The 23399-nt window shown below is 39.8% G+C and overlaps 1 protein-coding gene across 1 annotated transcript; it reads left to right on the top strand.

The window, feature by feature from the left end:
- The first annotated feature begins 2711 nt into the window (after positions 1-2711).
- Positions 2712-15733, top strand: LOC133546932 (oocyte zinc finger protein XlCOF8.4-like). Its single transcript, XM_061892782.1, has 3 exons — positions 2712-3119; positions 4119-4385; positions 13038-15733. Exons 1-3 carry the CDS (start codon positions 3017-3019, stop codon positions 14174-14176), a joined length of 1509 nt encoding a protein of 502 aa, XP_061748766.1. The 5' UTR covers positions 2712-3016; the 3' UTR covers positions 14177-15733.
- Positions 15734-23399: the final 7666 nt, after the last annotated feature.

Genomic DNA, 23399 nt, shown 5'->3' with positions numbered 1-23399 from the left:
GGATGTTCTCTACTAAATCCTTTCAGCAAAAATATAGCAGTATCGCGAAATGATCAAGTATGACACATAGATTGGACCTGCTATCCCCGTTTAAATAAGAAAATCTCATTTCAGTAGGCCTTTAAATCTTTGGGGTTGATGCACAATCTGATTTCTGATTTGACTTTTGTGTGCCCAGCGACCATGGATGACACCCAAGCTGTTGGTTCGGTGACTGAAGTAATAACGTCTATGCTTTCCATGGATTTAAGTTCAGCTTTCACACAGTCTTGCATCGCTACTGGGATGCGGTGGGCCGGCCTACCAACTGGCGGCACATTGGGGTCCACTGTCATTGTGTAAACAACTGGTAGTTCTCCGAGCTCTTCACTGAAAATATCTTGGTATTGTGTGAGGATCCGTGCGCTGAACTCTCCAGTGTTCTCTGTGGTGACATGGTGCACATCGGGACTCAACTCGACTAGCCCCGTACGCAGGCATGCACGGAAGCCCAACAGTGATGTCACATTCTATCCACTGTGAAAAATGGCAGTAAGTGGCGCTGTCCCTTTAAAAAGCATGTCAGCATAGCTTCACCTTGTGTCTCGATTTTGGCTCCTCCGTAAGCCACCAAATTTGTGCTTCTGTGTTGTTTGGCGAGTTTCACGCCGCTGTTTACTCTATTGAAAGTCTTCAGTGACATTACATTGCATTTAGCACCTGTATCCACTTTCATTTCGGTTGGCATGTCGTTTATGCACACTGTGACAAATCCTTCATCTTGGTCTCTTTGTTGTGGATTTACAGAGTCAATGCAATTTTCTATTTCCAAGCCATCCACGTAGAATGTGTCATTTTCACTTTGGCTGTGTTGATCCACTGTCACATCATGCACAGACTGTCCATAGCACTTGTTTGTGGTAAACTTGGACTGACTCTGTGGCTTTGACTTGCAGCATTTTTTGTACAGATTTTGTTTCTTGCAGCTGTTTTCATGTTGCAATTCTCGAACACACCACCAGGGTGTGCACATCGAGGAGTCAGTTACTACCACCCTCTCATGCAGTTCTTATGTACAATTACTGTCCTGCTGAAGTCTTAATTAAAGCCAACTTATTCATGCAGCTCGGCTCAGTTCTTCCTACGGGTAACCACAAACAACAACAAAACAGTCATTTCACCAAATGATCTACACTGTCCATTTTAAATTTTCAAAACAAAGACATACAACTTATTTTCGTAAAAATATTCAAATATTTAACAATGTATTGAAACAACAGTAGCATAAGGAAAGAAAAAAAGAAACAAAATAAATATTACACTTATGATATTATTTTTGTTTTTGATGATCATTTGTTTTCATAATGTATTTTAGAATGTGGGAGGTTTTCATGTCCTCTTTAAATTTCAATTGGCATTACATATATTATATCTATACATCTATATCTGGCAGCACGGTGGAAGAGGGGTTAGTGCGTCTGTGTCACAATACGAAAGTCCTGAGTAGTCAGGGTTCAATCCCGGGCTCGGGATTTTTCTGTGTGGAGTTTGCATGTCCTCCCCGTGAATGTGTGGGTTCCCTCCAGGTACTCCGGCTTCCTCCCACTTCAGAAGACATGCACCTGGGGATAGGCCCCTCCCACCTCCAAAGACATGCACCTGGGGATAGGCCCCTCCCACCTCCAAAGACACGCACCTGGGGATAGGTTGATTGGCAACACTAAATGGTCCCTAGTGTGTGAATGTCAGTGTGAATGTTGTCTGTCTATCTGTGTTGGTCCTGCGATGAGGTGGCGACTTGTCCAGGGTGTACTCCGCCTTCCGCCCGATTGTAGCTGAGATAGGCATCAGCCCCCGCCCCACTCCCCTCCCAACCCCACCCCCCCACGACACCAAAAGGGAATAAGCGGTAGAAAACGGATAGATAGATAGATAGATGGATATGATATATATAATGCCACCCTCGGGCAGACGCTATAGGGTGCTAAAAGCTGGCAAAAATTCACTAAAAATCAGCTTTTACCCAAGAGCCATAGTAGCATAATATGTCCTTCATGTCCTCATGTGTCATGTTTTTGATTTGTTTCTATTTTTCCGGACTATAATAAGCAATAATGTTATATGCATGTGTGTATATATATTCATATGCATGCATGTATGCATCTGTGTGGATATCTATACATATATAGATACATCTCTTATTTCTATCTACCTTTTTTTTGTACTATTTATATTACCATATTGTACATGCACCTTAGTGGATCTGCTCCAATTTTGTTATTCTTTGAACCTGTTCACTGCAATAATGACAATAAAACTATTTTCTATTCTATTCTATTCTATTCTATCCAAAGGAAATTTAAAAAGAACATGAAAACCTCCCACATTCTAAAATACATTATAAAAACGATTAACATCAAAAACAAAAATAATATCATGAGTGTAATATTTATTTTGTATCTTTTTTGTCTTTCCTTATGCTACTGTTGTTTGAATACATTTTTAAATATTTAAATATATTTACGGAAATAAGTTGTATGTCTTTGTTGTGAAAATTTGAAATGGAAATTTTTTCTTTTATTTTCACAAGAAGTAAATAGTATATAATAAAATATTTTTACCGTGAGTGGAAAGCTAGTTTTACCTATTTTTCTCGCGAGATTTGGAAAATAGCTGCTTACTTGTTTCTCTCGCGAGATCTGACAACACTGCGCGCGAATCAAACACGGCGAGAATAAAGCAAGATGGCGTCTGACGGTGAAGACGTTATTGCAGTCGTCACAGTTCAGTGTTCTTAATCTGTGTCTCCATGGACACATATATGTCCTTTATTACACTCTAGTAAATAGAGTAAACATCGTTAATAACTGTTTGCATCCGGTTATATTAGTCTGAGCGCACTTTGATGCTTCTCGAGCTAGCTTAGCCTGATAGTTAGCTTAGCTTGTTAGCTGCTAACAAAGAGAGGCGGAAGTGATCAAAACACATCACTAAGTAGAGATCAAGTGTGAGTGTAAAGTGTTGTGATTGTGTGAAAATGTGCCAAAGAACCATAGCAGAGTACGAGGAGGAACTTTATCCAACAAAAGAGGAGAAGGAGCGACAACATGAAAAACATCAAGTTGTGTTACACAGAACAGGTTTGTTTACTTCTTACTCTCACATCTTTAATAACTTTATATTTCATTATTAACACTATTCTTCAATAAATTGTCTGTAGGAAGATGAATTGTTATGTGAGGATGATGCACTGATTGTTTTACATTGTTCATAAAAACGAGACAGTGCCAGACACACAATATTTATGAGAGGTTGATGTTTGTAACAATGTGTATCAACATGTTTACACAAAACTCACACAGTCACCGGGGGAATATTCCAGAGAGCAGGTTAAGTGCAAAGTCCTGAGTATGTAAAGCTCGAGAGTTTTACCTCCAAAAATAAGAGAGGTAAGACAAAGTCAGAGTCAGTCACCATGGTTACTGACGCTGTTAACCTAGCCTGCTAGCTGGCAGGTTTGACAAGTTATATATGTGTGTCAAAGCATACTGACCTGTTATTTCCTTCATGTCGGTGCACCCTCCCTGAGATCGGTAGGTTGTGAGTTCGAACCCCAACCCAGTCATACCAAATACTATACAAATGGGACCCATTACTTCTCTGCCTTGCACTCAGCATCAAGGGTTTTAATTGGGGTTTAATCACCATAAAAGTTATTCCCGGGCGTGGCCACCGCTGCTGCTCACTGCTCCCCTCACCTCCCAGGGTGTGATCAAGGGTGATGGGCCAAATGCAGGAAATAATCTCCCCACACCTAGTGTGTGTGTGACAATCATTGGTACTTTAACGTTTAACGTGTCTGTGATTGTCAAAAAAACAAAGCCTGATCTAAAGATGACATCTTGATCTCATACCATCTCAAACCAATTGGCCGTTCATTATTAAGTGAAATGTTTTATAATCGCTTAAATTTGTCTTTAACCAAGCAACACTGTTTTATTCAGTTACTCAACTAATCGGAAACATTTCCAGTAGAACACTTGATTAATAACATTTTCAATAGCCACAGCCCTATATTTCATGTACAATTTAATATTTAGCATGTAGAAGTTAAAATGTGTTTTGTTTGTGTCCTGTAGACATCCATCAGCTGATTGGACACCAAGAAGAATGTCTCCCTCATCTGCAGGGGGACAGTTTCACTTTAGAGTATCCACAGCCCTCACATTTTAAAGGGGACAAAGATGAGCCACAGCCCTCTTATTTCAAAGAGGAAGAGGAGGGAGAGTGTCCTATAGGGCAGGAGGAGGCTGATGTCAGCAAGTTTCCACTGACTGTTGTCTCTGTGAAGACTGAAGAGCATGAAGACAAACCACCTGAGTCCTCACAGCTTCATCACAGTCCAAGTAAGCACAACATCCACATATCATCTAATACAATGTTTGTGACACATGTTCATCCGGGGGACACATTTAGGACTAAAGATGAAGATATGTTTGCTATTTAACACCACCATTTAAAAATGAATGCTCATCAATCATCAACAGTGTAATTGCTGGGGTGTAACCATGTGACTTAGAGGCCGTCCTCCTTACCTCACGTGGTCAAATGAAGGCAAACATTCAATATGGCTACTGTTTATTTACCTTAGCAGCACATATGTCAGCATATTTCAAAGGTTTAGTGGTGAAGATAAGAGATGTACACCAAGTACCATTTTTTTAGTACTGGTTCCTAATTATGTTGTCCATGAGGACCGTGAAGATTCTGGACTAACGGCACAACTATTTGTATTTTTAATTCCAGCTGACTGACATAACTATGATACATTTTCACATTGAGTTCAGCTGCCGCTGCTACACATTACAATCAGCTTTGAATGATGACAAATAAGGAAGCAACTACGCGCAAAAGTTTGATGTGTGTGTTATTGAGAAGAAGATGACATTACTGCATTTCACCTTGCACTGCACACATAGTTGACTTCTTTTAATTTTCCTGAAGGAATCAATGAAGTACTATCTATCTATCTATTTAAGACTTCAAATAAACAGCTGCTGATAAAAGACTTCCCTGCTTTAAAATGTTACAGAACATCATGTTGGAGGTGTTCAAACTCTTGTGCTAATAGAAATGCTATTTAAAATGCCTTTTTTCCAGGTTTTTATTTCCACAAATGACATGTAGTACCGACAAGAGTACTGATAAATACTGGTATCGATAAGGAATATTTATTAGGGTATCATATCAATAAATCTATAAATTTAAATCCCTACTGAAGATACAAGCCAGATATCTTAAAAAAATGAAATCATTTTTTATTTGGATTTAGTTACTACTCCGGTGTCCAGCAATGTCTCAACACCTTTGAGAGATGAATTAATGTAGTTTATTTTTACTAATTAGCTATGTTTTGTTGATGTTAAACATCAGAATCAGACACATTTTATTAACCCCCGAGGGGAAATTAAAATGTTCAGCAGAATCCCATTCAAGGTCAGACAAACATTCTAGGGAGACAGAACAGTATCGCTGACGGGTCTGCCAACTTGCGGCGCCCCTTGCAAAAAAGGTGAGATACATACAGGTAAACAAGTGGGGGCAATGAGAGAGAAAAAAAAAATCGGTCTAAGCCTGGGCCCCTGGAGAGGGGGTCCAGACTGAGGCCAAGGGAAGAAAACAACTTATAGCACACATTCCTCTTTCATGTGTGGAAGAGGGAAACTTCAAAGAAGACAAAGGACATTAAAAGAGCAGAGCTGATGCAACCAGCCACTTCTACATACAGCTATGAATAAAAAGTAAAAGAAACATATACACTGTGGTGGCTTTTGCGGTGTCCCACGCCATTGTCTGTTGGGGTGAAGGGAGCTTGGCCAGAGACGGGAGCAGACCCAACAAAGCAACCAAGAGAGCCGACTCCACTCTCGGCCGCCAAACCAAGTCTCTGCCAGTGTCCAGTCCGCATGGATGAGTGAGGATATGTCCAAAGAGACCGAGGTGTCCGATACCTGCTCATTCAGCCAAGACACTGTGAAGCTTTTCCGTCCCGGCGCTCAGTGCTAGCTCCGCAGTCCTGTCTCTTCATCTGCATCTCCTCCAGTCTCTCCAAACGGACTCTGGTGTGGCAGAAACCCAGCAGCTGGTCTCCATGGCCAAAAGGCTCTCAGGAGGCAGATCCAGAAGTTCACAAAAAAGCACCGCAGAAGTCACGAAAGTGCCACCCCTTGTCACACAGTCCCAAAAGGTCCGGACCAAAAGGCAAAAAAAAAATATATATATATATATGTATATATATAAACATAAAAAGAAGAAGGAAACACAAAAGGATGACACAAGAGCACAGAGTTCCTGCCAACAGCAGCCACTACAGGGTCGCCATCTTGGGGGAAAAAAATAAAAAAAATTGCAGCATACCAGCTACAACAACACACAAATCATAAAAGTTTCCTAAAGGAAAATGTTCATATTTAAATAAGTAGAGTAAATAAATCATAAACAGGATTTTACAGTTTAAATGCAAATGTTGATGCTCCTCTTAGACACTGTTCTTTGTTCTCTTTCGGGTGTACAAGCAGCTGTCTTGTTTGTATGTAAGTGTTTTACTGCTGTGTTTATTTTTTTCATGAGTTTTTGTATTGCTTCGCTGATGTACCGTATGGTTTCGACATCTTGAATGTCAACGTGGGGACTGATGAGATCCTCAGAGACAGAACAGCGGCAAACAGCTTCCCGCCAAGAAAAAGAAGAGGGCCAAGAAAAAAGTGTCGGCCGCCAAGTCCGCCGCCAAGGGCAAGAAGAGCGACGCCCAAGCAGGACGCTCCTCGTCCAGCCCCAAGAAGTCCAGAGCGGGGAGCAAGTCCAAGGCCATTGTCATGGACTCCAGCACAGACGACGAGAAGCATGGCGAGGAAGAGAAGGTGACGGCGAGGGACAAGTCGTTGGAAAAAGAGTTGAAAACGTACCTGCACGACGAAGTGTGCACTTGGATCTTCAATCCGCCAAACTCTTCCCACAATGGAGGAATGTGGGAAAGACTAATTGGCATCACTCGCCGTATCCTGGATGCATTGCTCCTTAAGGAGGGAGGCTCTCACCTTTCTCATGAGGTGCTCACCACTCTCATGGCTGAGGTCATGGCAATTATAAACGCAAGACCTCTCATTCCAGTTTCAACTAAACCAGAGATCCCAGTAATACTAACACCTGCAACCTTGCTGACACTGAAGAGAGACGTCATATCTGCACCGCCAGGAGACTTCAACGTGAAAGACATCCACTCACAACAATGGCGGAAAGTCCAATCTCTCTCTGATAGATCCGGGAAGCGATGGAAACAAGAATACCTGTCAACCATACAAACTAGGAGAAAATGGTATGCAGAAAGGCCTAACCTGCAAATTGGAGACCTAGTACTACTGAAAGACGGCCAGGTGAGAAGAAATGAATGGCCCACTGGACTCATCGTCAAGTCTATCAACAGCCATGACAGCAAAGTAAGAAAAGTAGATGTTAAGATCATCCGACAAGGTACTCCAATAATCTACACTAGACCTGTTTCAGAGGTTGTGTTGCTCCTTCGTAAAGAGACTGTATAGTGGTATAAAACATTATACCAAGCGGGGAGTGTTATGCCCGTTTGATTGTGGACTATTACTGACACCTTGTGGCGATGGGAAATGCTCCGCGTCATTAGTTTGGGCACTTCCGGTTTACTTTGGGCACTTCCGGTTTACGATGTTTGTCTAGTTCATAAACAATAAGAAGTAGTCGAGTTGTGTTAACTCTTACAAGCCTTGGAAAAGATAAGTCTGTAAGTAAACTGTTTAACTTGTTTATGTAACTCAATACTAAGGTGGAAAGTTGCTAAGTTTGATAGTAAGATGTGTATTGAAAAACGATTTTTGGGCACTAATTTAATGAATGTTTGAGGATTTAAAATGGCTGCTGGTCGCATATTTCCACCATCGAAATAGTTTCAACACTCAGCAGTATTTGTTTGGCGATAATGCTGTATATTTGTGTGAAGCTAATGTTTAGATATTGTGTATAACATTTGTTAATTGAATCATATAGCTTATACATTGTCATTATGTGTATTTCAGTTTTACAATAATAAAAAATAAAAGTTAATAAATAAAAAGAAAAGTTATTTTTCAATTTCGTTTTCGCTATCTGCCTCCATACTCCAACCATCCCTTTCAATACATGCGTAATCTGTTGAATCGCTTAAGCCGCTGAAATCCGAGGCTGAATCCGAGCTAATGTCGCTATATCTTGCTATGGTAACCGCCATGTTGTTTGTATTGGCATCGCTATGTGACGTCACAGGAAAATGAACAGTGGCTTCGCACATAGCCAAAATCAAGCACTTTAAAGGTTTTTTTTAGGGATATTCCAGGACGGGTAAAATTTTGAAAAAAACTTCGAAAAATAAAATAAGCCACTGGGAACTGTTTTTTATTGGTTTTAACCCTTCTGAAATTGTGATAATGTTCCCCTTTAAGAAAGTCAGTGATTTCACTATAAAAGTGGGTGACATTGTTATCACCAGGAAAGATGAGATCACCTACCTAGGTTCCATTCTAGAAGCTAATCTTTCCTGTGATAAAATGGCAACCAAGGTAATCAAAAAGGTCAACCAAAGAACGAGATTCCTCTACAGAATGTCCTCTCTGGTCAACAAAAGCACCTTGAAGATTCTAGCGGGAACTCTCATTCAACCCTTTTTCGATTACGCTTGCACCTCCTGGTACTCCAGCACCTCCAAAACCCTCAAATCTAGACTCCAAACATCCCAGAATAAGCTAGTCCGGTTACTTTTAGACCTCCACCCCAGATCACACCTCAATCCAACCCACTTCTCCAAAGTGGGCTGGCTCAGGGTGGAGGACAGAGTAAAACAACTTGCACTGAGCCTAGTCTATAAAATCCGCGACACCTCCTTGATACCGAAGTACATGTCAAATTACTGACCGCCATAACCACAACACCAGGGGGAGCTCCACAAACCACGTTAAACCCAGATTCCGATCTAACAAAGGTCTTAACTCATTCTCTTTCTATGCCACATCAGTGTGGAATGCACTCCCAACAGGTGTAAAAGTAAGTGCATCTCTATATTCTTTCAAAAGCGCTCTAAAACAACACCTCCAGGCAACTTCAACCCTTTACTAATACCCTCCTCCATTTACATCCCATCTCCCCGGATTATAAATAACCTAATGTAAATAATCAAATGTTCTTCTAATGTATATACTTGTTCTTATGCTATGTGAACTCACTATGTTCTCTGCTGGCTGTACATATCCTACTGTAAGACCTTCACTGTTTCAATGTCCATTTCTCTGTTGATGCAATTGCTGATGACTGAAGTACTGATATCAACCATAGCTCCTCATCCCACCCCCGGATTGTAAATAATGTAAATAATTCAATGTATATACTATGATGATTAACCTGTGTGATGACTGTATTATGCTGATAGTATATATTTGTACCATGAATTGATTAACATGGACCCTGACTAAACAAGTTGAAAAACTTAATGGTGATGTTACCATTTAGTGGTCAATTGTACGGAATATGTACTGAACTGTGCAATCTACTAATACAAGTATCAATCAATCAAGCAATCAAATTCAGAAAATAAAGACTTATACTGTGATTGAAAACAAATGTATTTAAGGAGTGTAAGATTGTCATGTATGTCCCCTGTGGACGACTGAGGAAGTGCCTGCTCTAAAAAAAATTCTTAATCCCCACTATGTTCTGGGGACGTAAGAGGGCTGACGTCACCAGATCAGATTTCTTCTATTGACTCCGGGGGAGTCAATAGTAGAAAAACAAAAAGGATTACCAGGCGTGTATGGTGAGTCCTGGACGAGTTGAAAGTGGCTGTGTCTGTGAAGGGGTGATGGTGGAGTTAGCTAGGCGATGCCCTTCGCCGCGGCTTCCGCCTCTGCCGACGCGTGCGAGGGGGTGAGACGGGGTGTTGCTGGACCCAGTGGAGTCAAGCGGGACTTGGAGACCTCCAAGCCCCAAGATCATCTCGACATCCGGCGCGCCGCGGAATGTCCCAGCCTGCATCGCTTGGGCTAACCTCCACGTTATCCTGTCGAATTCTTCGACTTCCGCTGCGAGAGAAGCTTCATTAACTCGGACTTTACTGTGACATCTTGCTGGCATCGTGGTGAAAAGTTATTCTCTCGTGGGTGCAGTGGAGGATGGAACACAGCGTGAGGATAAGGATAATGATTTGTTATACACTACAAAAACAATTTTTGAACAAAAAACACTTGCATTAGGCACTAAAGACAAAACAAACAGAACTAACGTGGAAGATAAAAGGAACAAAAAGCGCTAGTATATAAACTAGGGACAAGCAAACAAACAAAATAGCATGGAAACTAATCGTATAACAAAAAGTCTTTTACCACAATCGGGAAATGCGACATCATTCCTTTTTGTTTAGCAAACTAAAGTCCGAGAACAAAAGGCAATCAAAGACAGGCATATATAGGGGCAGAAATAATCAACAGTCCGGGGTCTTGTTGTCGTATTTTACGCTTCATAATGTGCCACACATTTTCGATGGGAGACATGTCTGGACTGCAGCCGGGCCAGGAAAGTACCCGCACTCTTTTACTACGAAGCCACGCTGTTGTAACACGTGGCTTGGCATTGTTTTGCTGAAATAAGCAGAGGCGTCCATGATAATGTTGCTTGGATGACAACATATGTTGCTCCAAAACCTGAATGGACCATTCAGCATTAATGGTGCCTTCACAGATGTGTAAGTTACCCATGCCTTGGGCACTAATACACCCCCATACCATCACACATGCTAGCTTTTGAACTGTGCGCCTAGAACAATCCGGATGATTATTTTCCTCTTTGTTCCGGAGGACACCATATCCACAGTTTCCAAATATAATGTAAAATGTGGACTCGTCAGACCACAGAACACTTTTCCACTTTGCATCAGTCCAACTTAGATGAGCTCGGGCCCAGACAAGCCGGCGGCGTTCCTGTGTGTTGTTGATAAATGGCTTTCGCTCTGCATAGTAGAGTTTTAACTTGCACTTACAGATGTAGCGACCAACTGTAGTTACTGACAGTGGTTTTATGAAGTGTTCCTGAGCCCATCTGGTTATATCCTTCACACACTGATGTCGGTTTTTGATGCAGTACCACCTGAGGGATCAAAGGTCTGTGATGTCATCGCTTACGTGCAGTGATTTCTCCAGATTCTCTGAACCTTTTGACGATTTTACGGACCGTAGATGGGAAAATCCCTGAATTCCTTTCAATAGCTCGTTAAGAAATGTTGTTCGACAATTTGCTTACAAATTGGCGACCCTCGCCCCATCCTTGTTAGTGAATTACTTAGCATTTCATGGAAGCTGCTTTTATACCCAATCATGGCACCCACCTGTTCCCAATTAGCCTGCACACCCGTGGGATGTTCCAAATAAGTGTTTGATGAGCATTCCTCAACTTTATCAGTATTTATTACCACCTTTCCCAACTACTTTGTTACGTGTTGCTTGCATCAAATTCTAAAGGTAATGATTATTTGCAAAAAAAAAAAAAAATGTTTATCAGTTTGAACATCAAATATGTTGTCTTTGTAGCATATTCAACTGAATATGGGTTGAAAATAATTTGCAAATCATTGTATTCTGTTTATATTTACATCTAACACAATTTCCCAACTCATATGGAGACAGGGTTTGTAGAATTAGCTTTCATTATCTTAGAGGTGAGAAAACAGTTCAGTATGTCAATATAGCAGCATAAGCTAGTTACTTCTGTGATCAATGCTCCGCTAAAAGTAGGTCCTTAATATTAGCGCTTATAATAACAATATCATTAATACTTGGTTAATATTCAGGTCACAAAATGTAAAATGAGTATTGTTGGCAATTTTTGGATGTTTTTTTGGAGGACTTTGTGGGTCTAACAGAGGAGCTCCCATTGACTCCAATGTTAGCTGATTTTTTGCTCATGATTATTTAATAATTCAAATTCATAATAGTTTGAAACAAATGTCTTACATAAGGATTGTGAATGATAGGTAACATTTTAAAAAAAGTGCAGTTTCCTTTGAATTTGTCAGATAAGTAAACAGTCCTTCAAATTAAAGATGTAAAACAATTGAGGTTGTTTATAGATATTATCCACTATGAAGTTACAGTCAAACTAAGCACACAAGGGAAAGTACATTCATATACACATGAAGTACACACACGTGTAAGAATCATGTTAACCACCAAAATATTGACTCGTTCTCCTAAAGCCAATATCGAGTATCCTTTGGTGAGCTGACCGTATCGTCACACCCTTAGTTAAAAGCACACCATCCCCATGACATGACACTTCCACGAGATGTAGAACAGTAGTCCCACATTTTAAACATACACACACATCTGAAGAATATTAAAATTAAATATATTTGGTGGGCCAAACAAAATGACTCGACGAACCAATGTTTGGTATGGGCGATATGACCTCAAATATATATCCTAACAACAATATGTCACAATATATAATTTGATATATGATTGAGAATAGAATAATTTCAAAACTAGGTACAAAAGCTCCTAATTTGGCAGCTGACATATGCAGTAACATATTGTTCGTTTCTAATAGTATTATTTTGTCAAAACAGTTATTAATAATGTACTTGTTTATTTACTGTTATATCTGGTTACTTTATTTGAGAAAATAATACTGGAAATGTAATATTTTACTGCATATTTCAGCAACTAAATTAGGAGCCTGTGTAGCCAGTTTTAAAATGGTTCTATCAGTAATTCTAAATGAAATACTGTATCGCAAAATCAATTTTAAACCATATCGTTCATCCATAGTAAAAAGTCCTGTCGTCCTGGTTTTTGTTTCTTTTCCTGTGAATAATGTTGTAAAGAGCAGCGTGTTTGTGCGTCACTGAGATTTCAAGACAGTTCATACGATAACTTGTTTTTCCTAGGTACATGTAAAAGTACTGAATGCATTGTGTGACTGAGCAGACATGGTGTGTGTTTGTCTTGCAGACGTCTGTGAAGAACATCTTCACCCTGAGCAACAGAAGTGGAGCTTCAGGATGCGGACAGAGGAGCCACAGCCCTCCCACATTAAGAAGGAAGAGGAATACCCACTGATACCCCATTTTAAAAAGGAAGAGGAGGACCCACTGACACCCCATTTTAAAAAGGAAGTGGTGGATCCACTGACCCCTCACTCTAAGGAGGAAGAGGAGGACCCACTGACACCCCATTTTAAAAAGGAAGTGGTGGATCCACTGACTCCTCACTTTAAAGAGGAAGAGGAGGACCCAGTGACCCCTTACATTAGAGAGGAAGAGGAGGAAGAGGGCATCAGTCAGCCTAAATGGTTGGAGGAGTTCCCAGTGACTGGTGTCCCTGTGAAGAGTGAAGATGATGAGGTGAAAGGTGAAAGTGAGGAGAGGGGAGGGGGGGAGCCTCCAAGCAGCAGCTCAACACAACACATGACAACAGAAGCTGATGGAGACCACTGTGGAGGATCACAAGCAGACAAGCTCTTAGCTCCACTATCAGATAGTGAGGACACAACGTCACACTCTCCTGACACTGATGATGAAGACTCTAAAGATGATAAGACATGTCACACTGACAACACTCACTTCACATCTTCTCACTGTCACAAAACTTTTAAATACCATTGTCGTCTGAAAAGACACATGAGAACACACACTGGAGAAAAACCTTTCTCTTGTTCAATCTGTAGTAAAGGTTTTGTAAAAAGTAGCTATTTGAAAGTACACATGAGAACACACACTGGAGAAAGACCTTTTTTATGTTCAATCTGTGGTAAAGTTTTTATTCAAAGGTACTATTTAAAATCACACATGAGTACACACACTGGAGGAAAACATTGTTCCTGCTCAGAATGTGGAAAAAATTATACTCAAAGCCATAATTTGAAAACACACATGAGAATAGACACTGGAGAAAAACCTTTTTCATGTTCAATCTGTGGTAAAAATTTTACTCGAAGGCAAAATTTTAAAACACACATGACAATACACACTGGAGAAAAACCTTTTTCATGTACAGTTTGTGTCAAAAATTTTACTCAAAGGCAATCTTTGAAAGTACATATGAGATTACACAATGGAGAAAAAAAATGTTTCCTGCTCAGACTGTGGTAAAAGTATCGTACTAAATCAAAGTTTAAAAGTACATATGAGAACACACACTGGAGTAAAACGTTTTTCATGTTCAATCTGTGGTAAAAATTTTACTCGAAGGCAAAATTTTAAAACACACATGACAATACACACTGGAGAAAAAACCTTTTTCATGTTCAATTTGTGTTAAAAATTTTACTCAAAGGTAATCTTTGAAAGTACATATGAGATTACCACTGGAGAAAATAAAATTTCCTGCTCAGAATGTGGTAAAAGTTTTGTAATAAATCAAGGTTTAAAAGTACATTTGAGAACACACACTGGAGAAAAACCTTTTTCATGTTCAATCTGCGGTAAAGATTGTACTCAAAAGAAGCATTTCAAAGCACACATGACACTACACACTGGAGAAAAACCTTTTTCATGTTCAATCTTTGGTAAAAAATCTATTCGAAGGCAACATTTAAAAACACACATGAGAATACACACTGGAGAAAAACCTTGTTCCTTCTCATAATGTGGTAAAAGTTTTGTCATAAGACAAAGTTTAAAAGTAAAAATGAGAACACACGCTGGTGAAAAACCTTTCATATGTTCAGTATGTTGTAAAAGTTGTATAGAAGGACGACAATTAAAATTACACGTGATATAGCACTCTGGTGAAAAACCATACTCCCGTTCAAGCTGCGATAAAAGCTTTGGTCACCTAAACACTCTTACAGTGCATATGAGAACACACGCAGGTGAGAAAGTGCTGAGTTGCAGTGTGTGTGGTGAAAGATTGTCTTCTAAGTACCAGTGTAAGAAACACAAGTGTGCTGGTGAGAACAGCAGCAGCAAATGAAACTGCAGGATTTGAAATAAACTGTCCAGACTTTCATTTTGACTTTCTAACAACATCAGCACATATAACATGTGTGACATTGTTGTTTGTCTAACAATCTGGTTAATATGCTTCTACATTTATAGATTAGACACTTCAGATTAGTGTGTTTATTACAGTCAAGTACATGAGTTAATATACACATTTGTGTACTTTGAAATGAACACAACAATTTGACTGAAAAGGTGAGAATAAACAGTACATAAAATTATGTTACATGCAATAAACATTGTATGTGTAAATATCCATAATTTACCTCTATACTTATTCATAATAGTGTTTTATATGTTTTTTGAAAAATGACGTGTTACATATTTTATTTTCTAATTGTAGATAATTCCATAGATGAATTCCTTTTATATGATGTACATATTTGTTTTACATGTGTTCATACATTTGCTTTTGAGTACACATAAATCCCTCTTAGTTCATATTTACTGCTTCACATCTGAAACATCTTCTGGACCACTTCTGGAAGCATATTATTATTTACTTTATACATCATTTGAACAGTTGTCTTTTATACAAGATCTTTTACTTTTATAATGTGTGATTTTTTGAATAATTTGTTGGGTCTCTAGAATCCATTCTATTAGTTGTCTTTATTACTTTTTGTGTAATATGATGATTGTGTGATTGTTTTATATGTATGTCCCCAGACTTTTATGCAATAAACAATGTATGCTTCAACTGAAGTTGGGTACAATAATTCTAGTTAATATTTGTAAGTATGTATTTTATTCTCTTTAGTATTGCACACCATTGTTTTATTGTTTTCTTTATATGACTTACATGTAGTGTCCAGTTTACTTCATCATCTATATTAACTCATAAAAATGCGATTACCTTAATTCCTTTAATTTCAATATTATCCATCATAATTTGTGTTTTACATTTTTACAATCTTCAAATATGATGTATTTAGTTTTATTGAAGTTTAGTGACGGTTTATTGATGTGCAGCCATCTTTTTATGGTTAAGTTCTCTATGGATAAAATAAAATGAGAGTTAAATCAAGCGGTAATGAAGATTATTATATACATAATTACACTCAGTAGTGACAATTAAAGACACTTCCATCCTGTTCATTTGAGCAAAGAAAATGAGTAGACTGTAATATTGTAAACAATAGAAGAATATTAATATCAGCAGTCAATATTCCAACATTGTGAAGCTGAGCTATGGTAAAAAACATATTCAGCATTAAAGGCTTTATGAGAGTGATGTAATTATCACAATCAGAAATACTTTATTAATCCCCACAGGGAATTTAAATTGTCAGCACTGTTATGACCATGTGTATATTAAATGTAATATTATATGAATACCATAATAAATTGGTACGTTTGGGGGATGTGTAATATTGTTTGTATGAACATCCTGAATGTTTTTGTGCTAGAATAGTTTTAATTAGTAGAGAGTGGGGGGAAATGAGGCAGTAATGATAATAATGGTTTGTTTTAAGCCTGTTTATGAATAATTAAAGATAATTAAGATACCAAAATGTAGCTTACATCCTCAGTGAGCTGAACTCCAGCAGTAAAGATGAGAGAAATAATGTGGAAAGGTCAGAAGTCAAATGTTTCTTCAGGTGATACATGGAGCCTCTGCTGCCACCCAGCGGCCGTTGGAAAGAATGCATACATTTTGTTTTGACCTCCTTAAAGCTGCTTTTTACTTTCTGTCCTGTTTGTGTCCAAGTCTGTAGTGTGGGCCATAGGACAGAAGGAAGACATTTTGTTAATAGACTGTGGAGGGCAGCAATACACCTAAGATGTTCTACTAGTCTGCTGGAAATAGAAAGGAGGAGAAAGCAAGATGGCGTTTGATGGAGAAAGTCTAAACGTGGGCATTATTGTTCTGTATTTTTAATCAGTGCATACATGTGCACATATATGTCCTTTAATAGAGTAAACATCAAAAATAATTGTTTGTATCTGAATGCACTTTGTATTTAACACCACCATTCTTAAATATGTTGTTTGTAAGAATGTGGGTGTTGTTGAGAAGATGATGCAGGTGTTCTGTCCAATTTAGCTAACTGTAAAAATGTGTTACTTAATCTAGTTTATTAGTAAAATAAATTGTTTTCCTGAATTATATTCTCCTCACTTTATCCAGACAGTCATTAGGACAAAAGACCCTGGGAGGAATTTGCCCTTTAAAAAGGGAAACCTATTCACTGTGGCAGGACAGCATCAAGATGAATTGATCACATTTGTATAATCGGCTACGAGGCATTTTATTCTCATTGTACAGCACTTATCTTTGGGCTGATACTGATACTGATACTGATACTGTGTTGACCATTTTGATGATTGAATGTCCAGTACTGTAGAAATGTGTTTGGATATGACAATCCCTTTATTCCAAGCTATCAAAATGAAATGAAAAGTAGGTTCTAGAACATTATGTATGCTGACCTTGGCTTGAATGGCACATTGTCACAGCAGTGAGACCTGACCACACACCACACCACACGCTCCAAAACTGTTTGTCCTCCATGCAATCACCCCCCAGTGTTCCCAGCTGAACACAATTAAAGGAGGCTACCATGGCAACCGCACCATAGCAACAGTCCCAACCCTGTCGACACTTCCTGGTTCTCAACAGGAAGTGGGCGGAGCAATCTGCAGAAAGGGAAATTCAGCATGAACTGAAGCCAGCTATCAATCAGAGAAAACTAAATAAAAACAATATAAGCAAATAAGGAAATTTGGCTCCAATAGTCAGTTTTCGTCTTTTGGTGCAGTTGACCTTGTTCTTACATTTCTCCTTCCTCCTAGAGTTCCTGTGTTGCCTTTGTGGGCGGAGTTGTGGGACGTGCACAGCTGCTTCCAATTGACCCTGGTGCTACTTAAGCAGCACCTTGACAGCTGGATGGCACTCGGCGATTCCACTCCACACCAGTTGATTCCATGCTTTGAGTATTTTGCTACCTTGGCCATTCCCAGTGCCATCCATCTTGGTGTTGTTTTGTAGTGTGCACGTCTTGTAACTCCAAACCAAGTTGACTTTATTTGTGTATAGAAGTAGCTTTTGTTATTTTTTCCAAAATGCACATTTAGTCTTCTCTTTTTCGCACCATCGTTTTTTGTTTCCTACTGTTTGGATTGTTTTTGTGAGTAGATTTCCGCAGTAAAAGAAGTGTGAACAGCACTCTGACAGAAGGAGTTCCTCCAAAACGCAACACCCTTTGGCGGACAAGTATGTGATTAAATGCTATACATATAAATAAATAAATGGGTTGTACTTGTATAGCGCTTTTCTACCTTCAAGGTACTCATATAAAATGAAAGAGACAAGTGGTAGAACAAATGGATGGATGTACAGTAAAGCTCTGTGGGATGATGTACATAATTAACTTTTCCCAAACATTCCAAACATTCCCATGTTTTCTGAAATTGATAATGTTTGAGGAATTCTAAAAAAGGGGGATAAATCATGAACAACTTTAAAAAACACTTGTCATGTGTAGTACTTGACTGAAAAAAGGTAATAATCTAAAATATCTCATCTATAAATCTTAGAAACTATGTGCTGATGTTTTTAGAAGGTCAAAGTTAAAGTCTGGACAGTTTATTTCAAATCCTGCAGTTTCATTTGCTGCTGCTGTTCTCACCAGCACACTTGTGTTTCTTACACTGCTACTTAGAAGACAATCTTTCACCACACACACTGCAACTCAACACTTTCTCTCCTGGGTGTCTTCTCATGTGTCTTTTCAAATGCTGACTTTGTAAAAAACTTTTACAACATACTGAACATGTAAAAGGTTTTTCTCCAGTGTGTGTTCTCACGTGTTCTTTCAAATAGTGCCGTTGCGCAAAATATTTACTGCAGATTGAACAGGAAAAAGGTTTTTCTCCAGTGTGTATTCTCATGTGCTTTTTGAAATTTTCCCTTCGAGTAAAATCTTTACCGCAGATTGAACATGAAAAAGGTTTTTCTCCAGTGTGTGTTCTCATGTGTACTTTCAAATGTGGCCTCTGAGTAAAATCTTTACCACAGATAGAACATGAAAAAGGTTTTTTTCCAGTGTGTGTTGTCATGTGTACTTTCAAATGTGGCCTCTGAGTAAAATCTTTACCACAGATAGAACATGAAAAAGGTTTTTCTCCAGTGTGTGTTCTCATGTGTACTTTTAAATCTGGCCTCTGAGTAAAATGTTTACTGCAGTTTGAACATGAAAAAGGTTTTTCTCCAGTGTGTGTTCTCATGTGTCTTTTCAGACGACAATGGTATTTAAAAGTTTTGTGACAGTGAGAACATGTGAAGCGAGTGTTGTCAGTGTGACATGTCTTATCATCTTTAGAGTCTTCATCATCAGTGTCAGGAGAGTGTGACGTTGTGTCCTCACTATCTGATAGTGGAGCTAAGAGCTTGTCTGCTTGTGATCCTCCACAGTGGTCTCCATCAGCTTCTGTTGTCATGTGTTGTGTTGAGCTGCTGCTTGGAGGCTCCCCCCCTCCCCTCTCCTCACTTTCACCTTTCACCTCATCATCTTCACTCTTCACAGGGACACCAGTCACTGGCATCTTGGTGACTTCAACCTCCTCCAGTCCTTCAAGATGCTCTCCCTGCTGACTGATGCTGTGTTCCTCCTCTTCCTCTTTAATGTGAGGGCTCAGTGGATCCACCGCTTCCTTTTTAAAATGGGTTATCAGTGGTTCCTCCATCTCCTCTTTAAAAAAGGGTAGCCATTGGTGTTCCTCTTCATTTTTAAAATGGGGGATCAGTGGGTATTCCTCTTCCGCCTTAATGTGAGGGGTCTGTGGATCCACTGCTTCCTTTTTAAAATGGGGTGTCAGTGGGTCCTCCTCTTCCTCTTTAAAATGGGGGATTAGTGGGTGTTCCTCTTCATTTTTAAAATGGGGGATCAGTGGGTATTCCTCTTCCTTCTTAATGAGGTTGTGCTGTGGCTCCTCCGTCTGCATCCTGAAGCTCCACTTCTGTTGCTCAGGGTGAAGATGTTCTTCACAGACGTCTGCAAGACAAACACAAGTTTGAGAAACATCCATATCTGCTCAGTCACATAATGCATTAAGTACTTTGACATGCACTTAGGAAAAACAAGTTATTGTATCAACTGTCTTGAAATCTCAGTGATGCACAAACACGTTACTCTTTACAACATTTTTCACAGGAAAAGAAAAACCAACTAGAACAACAAGCCTTTTTACTATGGATAAACGATTTGGTTTAAAATTGATTTTACGATATATTATTTCATATTGAATTACTAATAGAACCATTTTAAAACAGGCTACAGAGTCTCCTAATTTAGTTGTTGAAATATGCAGTAAAATATTACATCATTTCCAGTATTATTTCCTCAAATAAAGTAACCAGATATTAACAGTAAATAAACAAGTACATTAAAAATATTTTTTTCAACAAAATAATACAATTATAAATTACACAATATGTTACTGCATATGTCAGCTGCCAAATTAGGAGCTTTTGTAACCCGCTTTAAAATTCTTCTAGTATCAATTATACACCAAATTATATATTGTGACATATATTGTTATTAGGATATAGATTTGAGGTCATATCGCCCATACCAAACATTAGTTTGCCAAGTCATTTTGTTTGGCCCATCAAATATATTTTTTAATATTCTTCAGATGTGTGTGTATGTTTAAAATGTGGGACTACTGTTCTACATCTCGTGGAAGTGTCATGTCATGGGGATGGTGTGTTTTCAACTAAGGGTGTGACGATACGGTCAGCTCACCAAAGGATACTCGATATTGGCTTTAGGAGAACAAGACAATATTTTGGTGGTTAACATGATTCTTACACGTGTGTACTTCATGTGTATATGAATGTACTTTCCCTTGTGTGCTTAGTTTGACTGTAACTTCATAGTGGATAATATCTATAAACAACCTCAATTGTTTTACATCTTTAATTTGAAGGGCTGTTTACTTATCTGACAAATTCAAAGGAAACTGCACTTTTTTAAAATGTTGCCTATCATTCACAATACTTATGTGAGACATATGTTTTAAACTTTTATAAATTTAATTATTAAATAAACGTGAGCAAAAATCAGCTAACATTGGAGTCAATGGGAGCTCCTCTATTAGACCCACAAAGTCCTCCAAAAAAACTGCCAACAATACACCATTTACATTTTGTGACCTGAATATTAACCAAGTATTAGTGATATTGTTATTATAAGCGCTAATATTAAGGACCTACTTTTAGCGGCGCATTGATCACAGAAGTAACTAGCTTATGCTGCTATATTGACATACTGAGCTGCTTCCTCACCTCTAAGATAGTGAAAGCTAATTCTAGAATATAAATCATGCTTCTCACTTATGTAGTAGAAGGTTGTGGACATAAACCGAGAACTTGGTCAACACTGACATCCAACTTAGACCTGGAGATGGCTAGAAAGATTAAGTAATATGCTCTTTTGCACCCACCCTTTTTAACCGTTTGCGATGATTAATTCCTCATCTAAACGGGAAGACATGAACATCCCATCAGTCGGCATCCCAGTGAAAGCAGACATTGTATGTGTGGAGAGACACAGCCGACGGGCCGACAATGGGCGGAAAGCAGCAGCGCGGGCCCACCTGGAGGCCAGGAGGCGGGGCATGCGGCGGCGAGGAGAGGCATGACACATGCGAAGCGACACTGCAGCGGCAATCTGAGCCAGGTGCGTATATTACACACCTGCTTACAATCTGTCTATCTGCTGCTAGAGTACAAAAAGGGCGAGGGAGGAACGAGCGGGAGAGCAGCACGGAGGAGGAAACAACGGCCAGCAGACGAAGAGCGCAACGACCCACACCGAGAGAGCGATGACGCACCCCCGCAGTGGACGCAAGCCCCGGACGCTGTTTAATATAGATTAGAATAGGCCGTGCAACTAATCATATGTCCTGAGTTCCAGTTGAAAGTGGGTGCAAGTTCATGCCCACGCACACACACTCTTATCGCCCACATTCTTCACACTGTTTACGTGGCTTCTTGGCCGAGGTCTGAAGGACAACACCAGATATGAAGTCAGAGTCCAGGGAGAAAAAAGCACCAGTCAATGTCGCACAGAAGGAACCTTCCTGGTGTTACCTGACGGCACGACCACCGAGCTGCGACACCACTACAAAGGTTCCTCCGTGCTCGTGCTCGTACCACCTGGCTTGGTAGCCTCGTACCCGCCTACCAAGCCAAAGACTTAGGTCCAATGATGAAACAGGGCGTAACTGCTGCTGATTGGACCGACACGCAGATACCACATTTTCAAAATTCCCCGTTGTCAATTAAAAACATAGTTATGGGCTGCACTTTGGACACACCTGCTGTAAGCTACAAGGAGCTAGCAGCTACACAACAGCTAAGCTAAAACAGCACATTTAAGCATATCAAATAATTATAGTTGCTTAATACGTACACAAAGTCTCCAAAACAGAAGTCTGATAGAAAGTATCCAGTAACAAACAAGTCTGCGTTAGCCAACATTCTGCGCCATGAGCTTGACTTCATGAATTATTGTGGCCACCAGGTGTTGGGAAAGATCAAATAAAACAATTGCAAAAGCATCCGTCATAAGGTTAGTGTTTTCTATATATTTGTGTCAATATGTAGAAGCATCCTCAGCCTTCCCGGGAAGGTCTATTCAGGTGTACTGGAGAGGAGCCTAAGCCAGATAGTCGAACCTCGGATTCAGGAGGAACAGTGTGGTTTTCGTCCTGGTCGTGGAACTGTGGACCAGGTCTATACTCTGGGCAGGGTTGTTGAGGGTGCATGGGAGTTTGCCCAACCAGTCTACATGTGTTTTGTAGACTTGGAGAAGGCATTCAACCGTGTCCCTCGGCAAGTCCTGTGGGGAGTGCTCAAAGAGTATGGGGTATTGGACTGTCTGATTGTGGCGGTCCGCTCCCTGTACGATCAGTGTCAGAACATAGTCCGCTCCCTGTATGATCAGTGTCAGAACATAGTCCGCTCCCTGTATGATCAGTGTCAGAGCTTGGTCCGCATTGCCGGCAGTAAGTCGGACACTTTTCCAGTGAGGGTTGGACTCCGCCAAAGCGCCGATTCTGTTCATAACTTTTATGGACAGAATTTCTAGGCGCAGTCAAGGCGTTGAGGGGATCCGGTTTGGTGGCTGCACGATTAGGTCTCTTCATCTGGCCAGGAACTTTAGCTCTAACTGGATCGGTTTGCAACAGAGTGTGAAGCGACTGGGATGAGAATCAGCACCTCCAAATCCGAGTTCAAGGTTCTCGTACAGAAAAGGGTGGGGTGCCATCTCCGGGTTGGGGAGGAGACCCTGCCCCAAGTGGAGGAGTTCAAGTACCTTGGAGTCTTGTTCACAAGCGAGGGAAGAGTGGATCGTGAGAT

The sequence above is a fragment of the Nerophis ophidion genome, unplaced genomic scaffold (genome assembly GCF_033978795.1).
Source record: "Nerophis ophidion isolate RoL-2023_Sa unplaced genomic scaffold, RoL_Noph_v1.0 HiC_scaffold_49, whole genome shotgun sequence".
Lineage (NCBI taxonomy): Eukaryota > Metazoa > Chordata > Actinopteri > Syngnathiformes > Syngnathidae > Nerophis > Nerophis ophidion.
This window is presented reverse-complemented; position numbering and strand designations above follow the sequence as displayed.

Excerpts from the sequence above, each read along its gene's own strand:
- LOC133546932 (XM_061892782.1), top strand. The coding sequence starts at position 3,017 with ATGTGCCAAAGAACCATAGCAGAGTACGAGGAGGAACTTTATCCAACA. Across the intron at positions 3,120-4,118 it reads AGTTGTGTTACACAGAACAG|ACATCCATCAGCTGATTGGA; the intron begins GTTTGTTTACTT and ends TGTGTCCTGTAG. Across the intron at positions 4,386-13,037 it reads ACAGCTTCATCACAGTCCAA|ACGTCTGTGAAGAACATCTT; the intron begins GTAAGCACAACA and ends TTTGTCTTGCAG.